Source organism: Melanerpes formicivorus, unplaced genomic scaffold, assembly GCF_026170545.1.
Source record: "Melanerpes formicivorus ecotype bairdi unplaced genomic scaffold, bMelFor1.0.p_v2 SCAF_143, whole genome shotgun sequence".
NCBI lineage: Eukaryota > Metazoa > Chordata > Aves > Piciformes > Picidae > Melanerpes > Melanerpes formicivorus.
Window position 1 is genome coordinate 724201 of NW_027142495.1, and position 16261 is coordinate 740461.

At 41.3% G+C, this 16261-nt stretch overlaps 1 protein-coding gene across 1 annotated transcript in view; it reads left to right on the forward strand.

The window, feature by feature from the left end:
* LOC137456940 (receptor-type tyrosine-protein phosphatase mu-like) overlaps positions 1-16261 on the forward strand; it is a 463121-nt gene that overhangs the window by 270935 nt on the left and 175925 nt on the right. Inside the window, exons 10-11 of the mRNA XM_068168616.1 lie at positions 529-730; positions 4164-4266. Coding sequence (XP_068024717.1) covers positions 529-730; positions 4164-4266 — 305 coding nt within the window. The remainder of the gene's footprint in view (positions 1-528; positions 731-4163; positions 4267-16261) is intronic.

The window sequence follows — 16261 nt, forward strand, 5'->3', positions numbered from 1 at the left end:
CAAATTAGCCATTAGAATATCTTAAGCTTCAGATTAAAATACCAGCTTTACCCACTTGCTGGAAAGTTTGTCTTAAGCTGCCCTTATCGTCTTCTGTTGTGCAAAGTGTAATTACAGTGAAGTCAGCTGGAACTGGGGGCTACACCGTCTGTTCTTCTCTTATCTGTTTTTAACCTGGTTGTTTTGGGTTTCTTATTGATGCTGATTGAAACTAACAGTAAGATGAATTCAAGACATAACACCGCACAAGCCAGCATCTTGAAGGAATTACTGTAAGCCTGATCTCGTCCTTTGGAGTTGTAATTGAGCTGCCTCTAAGTCTCAGTATCTATCAAAGTAATAACTCATCTCAGTTATGGCTGAGTTTCTGTGTCCCTTCATGGGATTCAGGATTTGAAGAGTATAAGAAAGTAAGATAGCTTATCATAAAATGTCTGACAGTGCATACATCAGGAGGGTTTACGGGATAAAGATGCAATCTCTGTCCACCCGCTCAAGGCAGTTGATAACTTTCTCATTCTTTTGCAGATCACCTACAAAGCAGTCAGTTCCTTTGACCCAGAAATAGATTTATCAAATCAAAGTGGACGCGTCTCCAAGCTGGGAAATGAAACACACTATCTCTTTTTTGGACTGTATCCTGGCACTACCTACTCCTTTACCATTAGAGCCAGCACAGCTAAAGGCTTTGGACCTCCAATCACAAACCAGTTCACCACAAAAATATCAGGTACTTGGTTAAAGATTTTTTTGGGGTTTTTTACGTCTATATAAGTATATTTAGAATCATAGAATACACAAGGCTGAAAGAGACTTCTAGAGGTCATCCAGTTCAACTCCCCTGCAGTAAGCAGGAACATCCCCAACTAGATCAGGTTGTTCATCAAGCCTGACTTTGAATGTCTCCAGGGATGGGGAGAACTAGTCAAGAACTTCTTCCTAATGGCAAATCTACCCTTCTCTAGTTTAAAACCACTTGTCCTGTCACAACAGGCTCTGCTAAAAACATTGTCCCCATCTTTCTTATAGGTTTCCTTTAAGTACTGAAAGGCCACAAGAAGGCCTCCCTGGAGCCTTCTCTTCTCCAGGCTGAACGTTTCCAACTCCCTCAGCCTGCCCTCACAACAAGGGGGTTCCAGCCTAACAATAATTTTATTTAACATTATTTCAGATGATTGTTTGCATCTCTTTTGAGATACAAGCAACAAACTGACAAAACAAATTACATGATCATCCCTGAAGATGTCAAAATGGCATGTAGTAACATACCTTATATATCTTAAATGCGTAAATATCGGCTAATACTTTGAAATTCCCATTCACAGCTGTAACTTGCCACCTAAGAAACCCTATGAATTATGTGCCTGCAGACAGTGCCAGCTGCTCTTGCAACATTTAGCATAGGGTTTTTTGGACGTGAGGATGAGGGTTTCATTCAGAGCTTAGTCAGCCTTGACATGATTCTAAATTAGTACAGTAACGGTGCTGGAAAATCTCTTTAATGAGCCATGAAGAATTGAGAGCAGAGCAGAAATACTCCATGTCTACCCTCACTTAGGAAGTGTAGCTAACTGCCAGCCTGTGTATGCTCCTAGCAGGCACGTGGATTGAAGTGGATACGAAACGATATTAGACAGGAACATCAGGGCTAGTGGTTTGCAGATAAGAGCAGCACGACTGTCACTTCTGCAGATCCATGAACAATATCTCAAAGTCCTCCCAGAGGCAGAGGAACATTTTGTTTCTCTTGCTGATGGGATGCAGTGCTTTTACATCCTCTCAAATGCTTATGTAATTGATGACAAAGTGTTGTGCAAAATCACAGCCAAAATCTCTTTGCTCTTCACTTCTCCACAGTCATCTTGGGAATTAAACTGAGAGTTGAACTGTGGCCCCCTGATAATATTTACAGAAAATTGCCTTAACTATTTGTGGTCAGCTTTGCTTTTCAGAAAGGATAAAGAAAAGCATTTGGATGCAATATCTTTCTCTTTTACTCTCATTCTAGGTATTTTGTTCCTGATAGTCATTTTCTGTTCTCATTAAATTAAAAAATAAAAATAAACTAACAGGTTTTAAACACAGACAGAGTATTTTCCTTTATCTTAGTGTAGGCAAGGGTAGTTAATGAAGGGTGGAAATTATTGCTAATACAAATGTTTGTACAGACTAAAAAAAAAAATATAAATTGCTAATTTTCAAGTTGAAAAAGTTATTCCTTACAGAAAGTCTAAACACTGAGCAGTAGAGAAGAGGTTCACTTTCTAACCTTTTTCCTACTCTGAGCAGAAACTGTCAGAAAACAATTTTCTGATGAACAAGTCTTGATAAGCAGGACTGGGTGCTCCACATAAAGACAGTATCAACCTCTGGGCTCCTCTAGTAAATTGAACAGCTCCAACAAAGCAAGACATTTCTTCCCCAAAAGAGTTCTTGGAAGAGGCTATCCTAGGGAAGTGACGAAGTCGCCATCCCTGCAAGGCTTTTAAAAGCCATGTTGATGTGGAGCTGAGGGACATTGTTTGGTGGTGACCTGGCAGTGCTGGCTTAATGGATGGACTTGATGATCTTAAAGGTCTCTTCCAAGCAAACCGATTCTATGATTCTATGAGTTAGGATGGCAGAATCACTCCTTATTAGAGTGAGGAAGTAGTCTGTCGATGAGGATTTGCACATCTGGGAGTAGTGCTGCATTTGTCCTTTTCTAATCCTTTTCTAAGATGTTGTCCTTTTCTAAATCTGATATGTCACCAACTAAAACTCATCAGTGTGAACAGACCTGGCAGGCATGCCTGGGAATGAGACTAATCTCCAAGTGACCATGTGAAGAGCTTCTACAAGCTGTCTGATCTGCATCCCAGTCACTCCTAACTTTGTTAGTCATTGTACTAACAGGGGATGTTTCCGACTTGTCCATGGGTAATTAAAACCAGTCTGTTGATGAAGTTAAGGTAGAACTGAATGCATATTTTTGAATATCATTGAAAAACTACAGCTATTGAATATGGTGCCCTCTTTGCTGGACCCAGCACTGCAGGTGGGGTCTAAACAGAGCAGAGAGGCAGAATCCATTCCCTCAACTTCCATTAGTTTTATATCACCATTAACAAGTGGATGATAAGGACACAAAAGACTGCTAAACCACCAATCCAGGAAGCAGCCTTCCATCCAAAATAAGGATGAAAGTGCCGCTAGACGACAGCACTGAATGTAAGAGCAACAGTAGAAGACAATAGCTGAGTTATCATTTGTTTTAATCACAACTCTAATTCCTTAATGAAGACAGAGTATGCAAGAGTGCTATGGAGTGTGGCTTCACACTAAGAGAAGCTCTCATAGCAATAATCCTGCCTCGTTATTGTTAATTATGGCTGTGGTGGGCCAAAGACAGTTACAGCTCCAGTTAAAATTCCAGGAATGACCAAATTCTGAGGGCACATCAGCCACTGACACACTGGGAGAGCTGGGCTTCAAAAATTAGTATCACTTCAGCCTGTACCTCTTCTAGGGAGATCTTATAGCAGCGATCTAATACCTGAAGGGGATCTAAAAGAAAGCTGTCAAGAGACGTTTTACAAAGGCTTGTGGTTATTGGATAAGGGGGAATGGATCTAAGACAAACATGGGTGGATTTAAACTGAATATTAGGAAGAGATTCTTTACAGTGAGGGTGGTGAGACATTGGAATAGGTTGCCCAGGGAGGTAGTAGATGGCTCCTCCCTGGCAGTGTTAAAGACCAGGCTGGACAGGGCCTTGAGAAACCTGGTCTAGTGGAAAGTGTCCCTGCCCATGGTGGTGGCAGGGGGAGGGTAGAACTAGATGATCATTAAGGTCCCTTCCAACCCAAACCATTCTAAGATTTAATGATTACTTTCCATTTCCCAGTCATGGATTTTCAATGCTTTCTTCAAACTTCCTCCTCCTAGTATCTGTTTCCTGTCTTGAAATTGTCTCTGAGCTGGGATTTCTTTGTGGTTTTGTTTTTCTGAAGTTATTTAACAGTTGTCTCACTCTTGTGTGGCAACAAAAAGCATCTTAAGACCTATAATATAGTCTTTATGTTTGAGGAAGTCTTTAAAATCACCTATTCAAATGAAGCTACACATCTTAGAAGAAGAAAATACAGGAATGCTGATTATTTTTGCCTCTTTCCTTATTCTAGCCCCCTCGATGCCACCGTATGAACTTGAAACACCTTTGAATCAAACTGACAGCACTGTGACAGTCTTGCTGAAACCAGCACAGAGCAGAGGAGCTCCTGTCAGGTATTTGGAGGCGGGGGAAACACTTACAGAATTAAACCCAAACTGATTAATTTCTTGAACATGTTTTCTGGGGATTTTCTACACAGCAATCAGTGTCTAAATTTGTGTCTGCATTAGCTCTAATTAAATTAAATAACTGGAGAAAATGAAAGTGCTTTGATGTCGAGTGCTTGTGTATTGTTTAAAGGATTTGATCCAGATGCAAGTGGCTTGTTCTTTGAAGATAAGGAACAAAGCCATAGTTCTGTTGTGTGGGTGGCTTCTTTAAGGTAATTGCTTACTGCAGTGTTATAAGTTCAAGGGCATATCACATTTTTTATGCTGAGCTACTGTCTTTAGTATTCCCTCTTCTTGTTTACTTCACAGATTTAAGATAAGCAACTCTTAGTTAGCCAGTTTCAACAATACACATGGCAACAATCAGAAAGTTTTTACATTTAATTGACCATCATGGCAGAAATAGGGGGGAAAAAAATCAACCTGTAAATCCAGAAGCTCAGATTCTACACCAGTTAATGAATTCCCATTTTGCAAAGGTTTATTTTACTTGCACAGTGATGTGGAAATGCTTAGAATAAAAGATTTCATTGAAGAGAACAGAGGAATGGTTAGGTTATTTTCAGTGAGAACTAATAATGAGATCAATATTCTAAATAAATTAAAATCCAGATAATTAAATTACAAGGTTTTTTTTTCAGAGATTAGGATGTTTTTCCTTGTGGCTAATGATGTATCATCAAAAAAAAAAAACCCACCCCAAATTAATTATCTTGTTGTTCTTACGAGTTTCCCCCTATAGTGCATAACTGTCAATTATTTTCATCAGAATACTAAGATTTTTAGGGATTTTGTCTAGATATTCTCTGGAACACCTCACCTGTGAAGACAGGATGAAGGAATTGGGGCTGCTCATCCCGGAGAAGGGAAGGCTCCAGGGAGACCTTATAGCAGTCTTTCATTGTTTGAAGGGGGATATAAATGAGCTATAAAGGGGCATTTGACAAAGGCATGTAGCAACCGGATGAGGGGTAATGGCTTCAAACTGGAAGAGGCTGGGTTGAGATTAGACTTTAGGAAGAAATTCTTCGCTATGATTGTGGTGAAGCACTGTAAAAGATTGCCCAGAGAAACTGTGGAAGGGTTCCAAGCTAGGCTGAATGGGGCCTTGCTCAGTTTGGTCTGGGCAGAGCTGTCCCTGCCCATGGCAGAGGGGTTGGAACTCAATGGTGTTTGATTTTCCTTCCAACCCAACCCTGTGAACTGCAGATATGGTACATTCATAGCTGCATGAGTGAAAAGAAACATTCTTTGAGTTTCTTCAGAATATTCAACGTTTTATATAATTAAGTCTTTTCACTGTACAGCATATTGTTGCAGTATATATTGTATGTATGCAGGTCTACATTTAAAAAATGCCATCCTTTGGGCCATTCAGATGTTTTAAACAGAAAATGTCACATTCTGGGGCAGTCTGAATCAGCTGAGAAAAAAAGCCGGAAAGTGATTAAAGCAGCTTTAATGAAAATGGTTTAGCAGATTAAATTAGAGACAGAATGATACTTGTCTTCCTTTATTTTACAAAACACTATTGTAGTCCTTCTGGATTCAAGCATCTGGATTAAAACAATGCCAGTTAAAGGAGTATAAACACAATATATTGGACCATTAATAAAAAAAAGCAGTTTCATTCCTTTTATCTGCATCAGGAGCTAAAGACAATCAGCTCCTCTAGCAGCAGTGACAGACCAGAAACTTCACTGACAAGGGAAAGGAGATAGTTAGGAGATTAAAGTGTGCCAAATAAGGTGATGAGTGGTTAGGGAAATAGAAGGAGAGATTTAAAGTAACATGAAGCTGACAGATGAATACATAGAAGCAAATTAATCGAGGTCCTTTGCAACAGGTCTTAAAATCAAACGAATGCTGAGTGCAAACTCACAGTGTAAATATTGAGTGAGGCAGAGAGTGATAATTAAAGTAAGAATTTAATATTTTTAACATCAAGCTCTCCAGCATAGCTGGCAGAACACCTTCTGCATATAGATTTCATCCTTGTAAGCCATATTCCTTGGGTGTTGGAGATTTAGTCATACTTCATTTATGCACAGCACTAAGCAAGATGCCTTGTCTATTGATTGGGCTACAACTGCTGGCTGGGTTAATGCAGATCTCTCAAACTGCACTTAACTTGCAGTGTAAATGATTGGTGTTGTTTTATCGATCCACACATCAGCCATGTCACATAAAATTCTTAACTTCTTGAGATGGATAAGGAGAGCACAAATTCTGCCACTCAAGTCCACAAAGCTAGGAACTGAAGTAAGTCAGAACTCCAGCTTTTTTCTTTGACTAAATTGTTTTTCTCTACTTAAGTATGAAAAAAAATTGGCATTCCATACCTCATTATATCTAGGGAGGAATAACCCTATGTATCACTGTAGGTTAGGGGTTGACCTGCTGGAAAGGAATTCTGCAGAGAATGATCTAGGAATGCTGGTGGATAACTTCACCAAAAGGCTTCAATGGTCTCTTATGATCAAGAAGATCAATGCTCACCTGTTATAAGAGGAGTGTGACCAGGAGATTGTCAAAGGATATTCTGCTTATACCTTACCCCAGTATGGCCACATCTGGAGACCATTTCCATCCAGTTCCATCCAGTTCTGGGCTTCCCATTTCAAGCGAGACAGGGAACTACTGAAGTGAGTCCAACACAAGCTACAAAGCTGCTGAGGGGACTGGAGTAACTCTGTGATGAGGAAAAGCTGAATGGTCTGAGGCTATTTAGCTTGGAGAAGAGCAGAGTGATAGGAGGTCTTCTCAGTGCTCATCAAGAGCTGAAAGGCAGGGGTCAAGAGGATGGGGCCAGATACTTTTCAGTGCTGCTCAGTGATAGGACAAGACAAGGGCACAAATTGGAACCCAGAAAAATTACTTTGCTGTAAGGCTGCTGGAGCCCTGGAGCAGGCTGCCCAAAGAGGTTGTGGAGTTTCCTCTGCAGAGATTCCAAACCCACCTGGATCCTGAATAACCTGCTATGGGTGCCCCTGCTTTAGCAGGGAGGTTGGATGAGACAGTCTCTAGAGATCCCTTGAAACCCCACCATGCTGGGATTCTGTGATTATAGAGAATTCACACAAAACCACCACAACACAAAACCAGAAAGAGCAATGCTCAGTGTTGCAATGTTGATTCAAAGAGCAGACTAGATAGTAACATTCAGGAAGATCTGTTTGCAGTGATAAAGTAGACATTAATCAGAAAGGCCAAATGGCATCCCAGGGTTTTTTTTTTAAGAATTCAGAGGCCTGGACATGATTAAAATGTCTTTTGTCAGAATTTTAATACAACCAGGACTGCTTGCTTTGTCTTCAGTTTATGGTCCAGCTTGCTCTAGGGCTGTGGCTCTGTTTATTTCAAGGAGATTATTTCAGAATTATACATGTTTAAAGCAGGAGTGCCTTCAATAATGATGAATGTACACCCTCTCTAACAGCTGGCTAAGGCACTTTGATTTTTGGAATGATTGTCCTTTGCAAGGTTTGGCTTATTTTAATTTAAGCTCTTGGCTCTGTGGAATTTGTGTAATATATTTCTTACTGTGGATGTTATCTTTTTTTTTTTTTTCCCTTTTCTTTTTAATTCTGTCAAAGATATGTGGATCTGTCAGTAAATAATTTGCATTAAAATAATATAAAGGACGTTGATATGCTGGAGCATGTCCAGAGAAGGGCAACAAAGTTAGTGAATGTTCTGGAGAACTAACCTTACAAGAAACATCTGAAGAAAAGGATGCTGAGGGGAGATCTTCTCACTTTTTACAAGTCCCTGAAAGAAGGTTATAGTGAGGTGGGGGTTGCTTTCCTCTCCCAAGTGATAGGACAAGAAGGAATGGCCTCAGGTTGCACTAGAAAAGAGAGTGGACACAAGGAACATTCTTTTCTCTAAAGCAATTGGCAAGCCCTGAAACAGGCTGCCCAGGAGAGTGGTGGAGTCTCCATCACTGGAGGGATTTAAAAGCATGGAGATGTGGTGCTGAGGAGCATGGTTTAGTGGTGGACTTGTCAGTGCTGGGTTGATGGTTGGACTTGATGATCTAAAAGACATCTTCCAACCAAATGATGTTATGAAGAATATTGACCCATGAAACTGCTGGTCACTGACACCTACAAAGATCTTCACTGCTATGTAAATGACTCTTTAACTCTTCAACTTCTGTTAATAGACTTGCTCTTCCAAGGAAGTATCATTTCTGTCTTTTACTTCCTCAGGGCAAGTTAGCCTAAAGCATAAAACCCTTTGGGACCAAATAGTATCCAGGTACATGAATTGGCTGGTTCCGTACAGTTTGGAGGGATTTAAAAGCCAGGGAGATGTGATGCTGAGGAACATCAATGCTAATTTATTCCAAAGATCTGGCTCATCCACAGAGATGAAAAATGTGATGCTCAGTGACTGTGTGTCTTTAGTGCTGTTTATATATTAGTCTATGTTGTTTGCATTCCAGTACTAAAGGTTCTTGTGACCTCCTCAGGCAAAGTTTTCCTGCAAGCTTTCAGCTTCGGCAAGGAGAAGCAAGTTTTTGCTGTTGCACAGATTGTCATTCATTCTTGCCATGATAAAGGTTGAGTGTTTCCACTTCTTTTATTTCACTTGCCTAATCAGCAAAATGTGGTCACTGCTATTCCATGCCAGTCTCAAAAGATCATATCAGTAAACACCCCAAAGATAACAATGGAATCATCTGGAGATAGCTAGTCTTCTGGGAGCAGCAGACTGGGGCAGAAAAAAAAAAGCAAGGATCAGGAAAAATCACAGAATCAAAGAATTGTTTCAGTTGGAAAATGCCTTTAAAATCACCAAGCCTAACCATTAAACCGCATTCTGAAGTGCCACGTCTACATGTTTTTATTATACCTCTGAGGACAATGATTCCACCACCTCCCTGGGCAGCCTGTTCCAATGCTTGACCACTCATTCAGTAAAGAGATTTTTACTAATGTCCAAGATAAACTTGCCCTGGTGGAGCATTTGACCATTTCCTCTCCTTCTGTCGCTTGGTAGTAGGGAGAAGTGACCAACCCCACCTCACCACAAACTCCTTTCAGGGAGTTACAGAGCACAAGAAGATCTCCTCTCAGCTTCCTTTTCTCCAGGCTAGTCAACCCCAGTTCCTCTAGTTGTCCCACATAAGATTTGTTCTCCAGATCCTTCACCAGCTCCATTGCCCTTCTCTGTACATGCTCAGGCACCTTAGTATCCTTCTGGAAGGCAACACCACCCAGGCCTCATGGTCTGTTTCTCATATTACACCCCATTAAACCCTCCCAGCCATTTAGTGCCCCATTCAACCACCCTTCCTGCTTTCATAGACACCACAGACATTTGATGCTTTCCTTTTCCAATTGGGTTGTTCAGCCTGGAGAAGGTTCTAAGGCAACCTTATTGCTACCTTTCATTACTTAAAGGATCCTGTAAGAAAGATATGGAAAAACTTTTTAGCAGGCCTCTTGTGGCAGGAGGAGGAGTGACGGGTTTAAACTAAAAGAGGGAGATTTAGACTAGAGAGAAGAAAGGAACTTTTTATACTGAGGGTGGTGAAACACTGTCCCAGGTTGCCCAGAGATATGGTTGATGCTCCATCCCTGGAAACATTCCAGGTCAGCATGAACAGAGCTCTGAGCAACCTGCTCCAGCTGAAGATGTCTCTGCTGTCCGCAGGGGGTTTTGACATGACCTTTAAAGGTCCCTTCCAACCCAAACTGTTCTATGATTCTATCACTATGGTTAGAAATTCAGCCTAAGTGAGATTTGAAATGGGAGTGTGCTGCTTTGCAGAATAAGAGGAGTGTTCATGTTCTGGGTGGGCAAAGACATGACAACAGCACATGCAAAGCATTGCAATGGGAGAGCTGTCTTCTTACACTTCCTACCTATCAGGTTATGTAGTGGGAATTTCCTTTTCTTCCCAGAGACATTACACAGGGAATGCAATAATGAGGGGAAAAAAAAAACCACTCTCACATCAATGCAGCTGAGGAAATATCAAAACTCTACCTTAACTAGTAAAGATTTGGAAAGCTTCCCAGGCAATTGAACACTAACCTTTGGCCTTTCAAGAGCTCCCTGCTAGAGCAGTCTAGATATTTGGTATATTTATGATAAAGAAATCATTCTCCTGAGATAACGTTCCTATACATGCTCAAGTAGCCTTAGTAACTTGGTAGTATGCTGAAATATCATGTTCAAAATAGAACCATTTAATACTGTAAGACCTCAAGGTCTGAAAAGCATGAAGGGAACTGACTGACCAGTCTTTAATCTGCCTGCCACATGCATCCTTTCTATCTTGTAAAGATCTGTAAACATAAAGGCTTGAGTTGTGTGCAGTAGGGTCAGCTCCTTCCTGCTAACTGTATTTCCAAATCATAGCTTTACAACCTGTACAGCAGCCAGTAAACTGTTTTGAGGATGGCTGTGATAGAGAAGGGACAGGGGTTTTATTAATGCCTATAATTGTCACTTCTTTATAGCAACAAGTATCATTATTTACAGCAGAAAGGGTCAATTTCAGTTTCAGTGAAGGAACAGAACACTAATTGCTTATGCTGTAAAAATGCTGTAATTCTTTTTTGTTATGCAGTAGAACTTGTCCTTGGATTTTTACTGTAGCTTGAAGTAGAATTTATGGTATGTGTTGCCTGGGTGTGCAGCTTCCCGTGCCCAAAACTTCCATGGCCCTTTTACTGTGACTTCTCACATAGTCCCTGGGCAAAAGCAGCATCGATTCTTGATTCCTTCAAGTAGTAATTTGTGTCACTGAGAACCCAGCACATAATGCTATCTGTCATTTAGCAATGTGATTAATAATAATTAATCCATGATAAATAAAGCAGACTATAGCAAGCCCAGAATGAGAGAAGGAACAGATGATTCCTTATCTCTAAAGAGATTATTTTTCAGTTTCATAACTCAGGGATACTTTCTCATGGGCTTTGGTTATAATTAACAACTGAACAATTTGCTGCACTGTTACAAGAGTGCTTTGCTTATGGTTGTTTGGGTTTTTTTATAGAACCATAGAATTACTTTGGTTGGAGGAGATCTTTAAGATCATTGAATCCAACCATTATACCATCCACCTCAGGCAGACAATAGGAGCGGTGCAATACCACCTTCACCTCAAAGCAGCCCTCCAGGGTTGTAAAGGGTTTTATTTCTCTGTCCCACTGAGTATGTAGAGGATCAAGTATATTTCTGGGCACTTGCCTTCAGAGAGGGAGAGGGAGCTGTTTGGCTTAGGGACCATAATAAAAGAGTTCTGGACATGGCTGGAAATCACTGAATTCCATGATTTTTAAGTGTCTTCAGTTTCTAGATGCCTGAGTTCAAATGCAGAACAACTAGAGCACTCGTGGGGTGAGAGATGATGCCGCCTGTGTTCACTGGAGTGAGCCAGGGATTTGTTTTCATTTTCCTGTGTGCTGTGGTAGGATTGAAGGGGGAGGGTGAGTCAGCTGCATTTCCCTGAGTGGCTGTTGAACAGGATTATGTGGAGATGTTTTAAAGTCATTTTCTCCTGGTGTGTATCACAGTAGCTTTATGTTTGTGGCCCCAGTGCTGAGTGACCCATTCTGAATTCCTGCAAAACTGTGGTTAGAAATTGTCAGGCACATCTCACCCATAACTCTCTGTGGGAGCTTTCACTGGTGATCTTACTGTGAATTATGCATGTCCCCTTCCCATGTCCTTAACACCCATATGAAATTAGATTTTCCACTCTGACTTATCATCTCACTACAGTTCTTTTGTTTTCCTGGATGCTTGTATCTCATCTCTCAAGTGCTGGATGCTGAAGAGAGATGTCTCAAGTGAAAACTATGAAGTCACTTATACTTCTTGATGAAATTTGACCCATTTGACTCAGCAAGAACTCAAGTCTATCTTGCAGGTCCATAGTAGACCTTCGTCCTGAAGCCTTGGCCATGTTGCACATCATGGAATTCTGAGGTTGGAAAAGACCTTAAGATCATAAAGTCCAACCATAACTTAACCTCTCCTTGTTAGACCATGTCTCTAAGCACCTCATCCAGACATCCTTTAAACACTTTCAGGGACAGTGACTTCACCACCTCATTGGGCTGCTTATTCCAGTGCCTGAAGACATCAATTTTACATGTTTCTAGCCATATTGTATACTTCATATGTTGGGGGTGGGTTTTTTGTGGGTTTTTGAGAGTCAGTTGCATTTCTCTTGTAAGTATTTAAATCAATCATACATTTTTGAGGGGCTCACAGAGCTCTAACACAGGGACCATGATGTAAGAACATGTTCATCATGCTGTATGGGGAAGGGTGATTTATCAACTGAGACATGACCCAATAACCCTTTGCATGTTGTGCTTATGGATATCAAATATAAACACAACCCATAATAATCCATGTAGAACCTACCTGTAGTGCTGGATTGGCATGTTGCACGGAAAATATTGAACAGCCTTCAGGACTGACCTCTTACAGATAGGATGAGATGTGAAGTTTGCGCTTTATGAGCTCATAACAAGGGTGCATGTTGTAAGAGAGAGGATCACGTTTGGAAATTATAATAGAGTTGAAGAAAGTGTCTATTGATGGCTTGTGGTGATGGATTGTGGACAGTGAATCATTTAAACATGGCTGCACCCCACATGTGGGGTTTCAAACATGGGTGACCAGCTATAAATGCCATTGTACCAGATACTGGCAGGACCTCCTGTGAGCTCCTAGTTGTGATCCACTGAGAAATATTACTTTAGTGGCACAGAGCATCACAGGGGCCTATAGGAAAGATGACAGACTCTTTAGCAGGGCCTGTTGTGACAGGACAAGGGGTGATGGTGTTAAACTAAAAGAGGGAGATTTAGATTAGAGAGAAGGAAGACATTTTTTACTATGATAGTGGTGAGATACTGGCCCAAGTTGCCTAATAAAAAATGCTGCTACACTGCAGTGGCAAAACAGCAGATTTAGAATGCCGTGGAATTAATTTTCCCCTCTTGTTCTTTCTCCTTTCCAGTTCCTCCAGCCAACTTTCCTGCCCTGAAACACTGTTGACTCTGAAAATGTTGTTTTTTCTTTTAAAAGTTTTATATCTTTTATCCTGCTTTTTATGTTTATCACAAATGTGTTTTTACCTTTCTGCATGCATTGTTGACTGTATATTTCCATCTGTCTTTAATTTACCCAGAGAAGATGCCACATATCTGGAACCATTCCAGGTCAGATTGGGAGAGGTTCTATTTGACCTGATCCTGTTGAATATATGCCTGCTCAGTGCAGAGGGGTTGGACTAGATGACCTTCAAAGGTCCCTTCCAACCCAAACCAGTCTATGTTTCCATGAATTTCTAGTTCTCAGTCTAAATACTATTGGATTGACCCGTTCTGTGTGTACCAAAGCATTTCACTTATTCATCACAAGCAAAGTGAATGCTTCTTTCACAGAATCATAGAATTGTTTCTGTTGGAAAAGACCTCTAAGATCATCAAGTCCAGCTGTGAGCTTAGATCACCGTGGACATTAAACCATGTCCCAAAGTGCCATGTCTACATGTCTTTTTTACACCTTACACCTCCAGTGATGTGACTCCACCACTTCCCTGGGCAGTCTGTTCCAAAGCTTGTCCACTCTTTCAGTAAAGGTATTCCTAATACCCGACCTAATCATCCCCTGGAATGATTTCAGGCCATTTCCTCTCATTCTATCACCTGATACTAGGGAGAAGAGACCAACAGCCAACTCACCATAGCCTCCTTGCAGAGCATTGTAGAGAGCAATATTAAGTAAAATTAAAGGACACAAAAAACCAAAGAGGAAGACAAACTATAGGTGTGCTGCAGAGTGAAACACTGTCATTTCCCATCCTGGGTGCTGAAGGAGTGTTCATTTTACTGAGTGTTAACAGGAAAACTTTCTCTCTGCTCATGTAAGTAGGAAAGGGAATCACTGGCATTTACAACAAGCATCATGACTCTAAAGCATCTCTAAGTAAAAGCTAATCTGCTCAACTGGATTACATTAAGTGACATAAAGAAACAGAGTCACTTACTGGGCACTACAACTGAAAGCAGCAACTCTTTAGTCAGGAGCTGTATAAATGACTTAGCCTAAAAGAGCCTCAGAGAGCAGTAGGGTGGATGTCTGAGACATCATGAAAATGTTGAATTTAGGGAGAAACTACCATGGGGTAATCAGAGGAGGGCGAATGAATTATCCGTGTTCTCACATCTAAAGCTGAAGCTGTTCTCAAGATTAGTCTGGTCAGGCAGCAGAAGCACAAGGCCAAAATCTCATCTGTATTTAACAGTTCTGCTAATCCTGAACTGTGCAGAATCTTTTATCTACAGCCAGATTTCCTGTGGGAAGAGCTGCACAGTGTCACACTGCCAAGGTTTCTATGCTACCTAATCCTGCCAGAGCTGTTCTCAGTGTGGGGAGGAGGAAGAGTTATGCTTTCCCTGACACAAGAGAAGGTCAGCCTTGTATTTATCCACACAAGTCCTGACAAACTGGGGACAACACCACAAAACCTGACTAGTTTTCTATATCTGCACTGCGGGATAGAGTGCCCTGTAGAGAAGAAAGGATGAAAATGAGCAGAGACAGTAATCTCCATTTCCAAATTCCTGGACCAGGACCCGCTGCATTTAAACTGTGGCAAGAGATGATAGCACTGGGAAACAAGAATTTTGTAGTGGTAATTTCTGCTGTGGTCCTGTTCTCCCACAGCAGAGCTGGTTGGAGAAAATGTGTCTGTTCCTCAGTTTTCTTTTCCATTGCAACTGAAGCACAGGCACATCCTGCTTTCCAACAAGTGGGTGTTATTGTCTTCTTTCAAGGGACAGACAACAGGATGAGAAGAAATGGTCTCAAGTTGTACAAGGGGAGGTTTAAGTTGGATATTAGAAAAAAAATTCTTTACTGATAGAGTGGTGAAGCTGCCCAGGAAGGTGGTGGAATCACCATTCCTAGAGGTATTAAAGCATTTAGGAGGTGATTTGTTGAGCATGATAGTGCTCAGCTGATGGTTGAGCTTGATGACCTTTGAGGTCATTTCCAACCTTGGTGATTCTGTGATTCTAAGCTTCCCATGACAGCAAAATTTGGCAGAAGGAGAAAATGGACAGACAAGACTGCACAAGACTGCATCCTAAACTACTGCAGCATGCGTATTTGAGCGAGTCTATCTGTGCTCCAAGTTGTATTCCCTGACTGAATAGCTGAAAAACTTCATCTCCTCTGTGAGTGCTTTAATGAGCAGTAAACAGTTTTCAAGCTTGGCATCAAAAAACCTGTTGAAGTTGGCTTGTGTATTCACTCAGCTGCCTCAGCAAATATTTTCCCTTCTGTGCTGCACACAAACAGCAGGTTGCAGAGCATCTTTGAAAAGGGGAGAAAAGAAGCATTCTCACTCTACTTAGAAAGCACTCATTTTAATGCATTCACTTAATTGCCCAGCCCAATACAGTGGGGAGTTTCCAGTGCACAGCTCTGTAGGACACAGAAAGATCTCATTCTTTTATTGTTCATATTGTGTCGCTAATCCATTAGCTGTTCTCTTGCTCTAAATACCACTCTGCCCAGTAGAGTTACATCTGGAGTCCTGTGTCTAGTTCTGGGCTCCCCAGCTCCAGAGAGACAGGGAACTACTGGGGAGTCCAAGCAAGGCAAAAAAGATGCTGAGAGGACTAGAGCATCTCTGTGAGGAGGAAAGGCTGAGAGACCTGGGGCTGTTTAGCCTGGAGAAGAGCAGCCTGAGAGAAGAACTTCTCAATGCTCAGCAAGAGCTAAAGGGCAAGAGTCAAGAGGATGGGGCCAGATTTTTTCACTGGTGCCCAGTGATGGAACAAGGTGCAATGGACAACAACTGGAACCAAGGAGGTTCCATCTGAACGTGAAGAAATACTTCTTTGCCATGAGTGTGACACAGCCCTGTAGCAGGCTGTCCAGAGAGGTC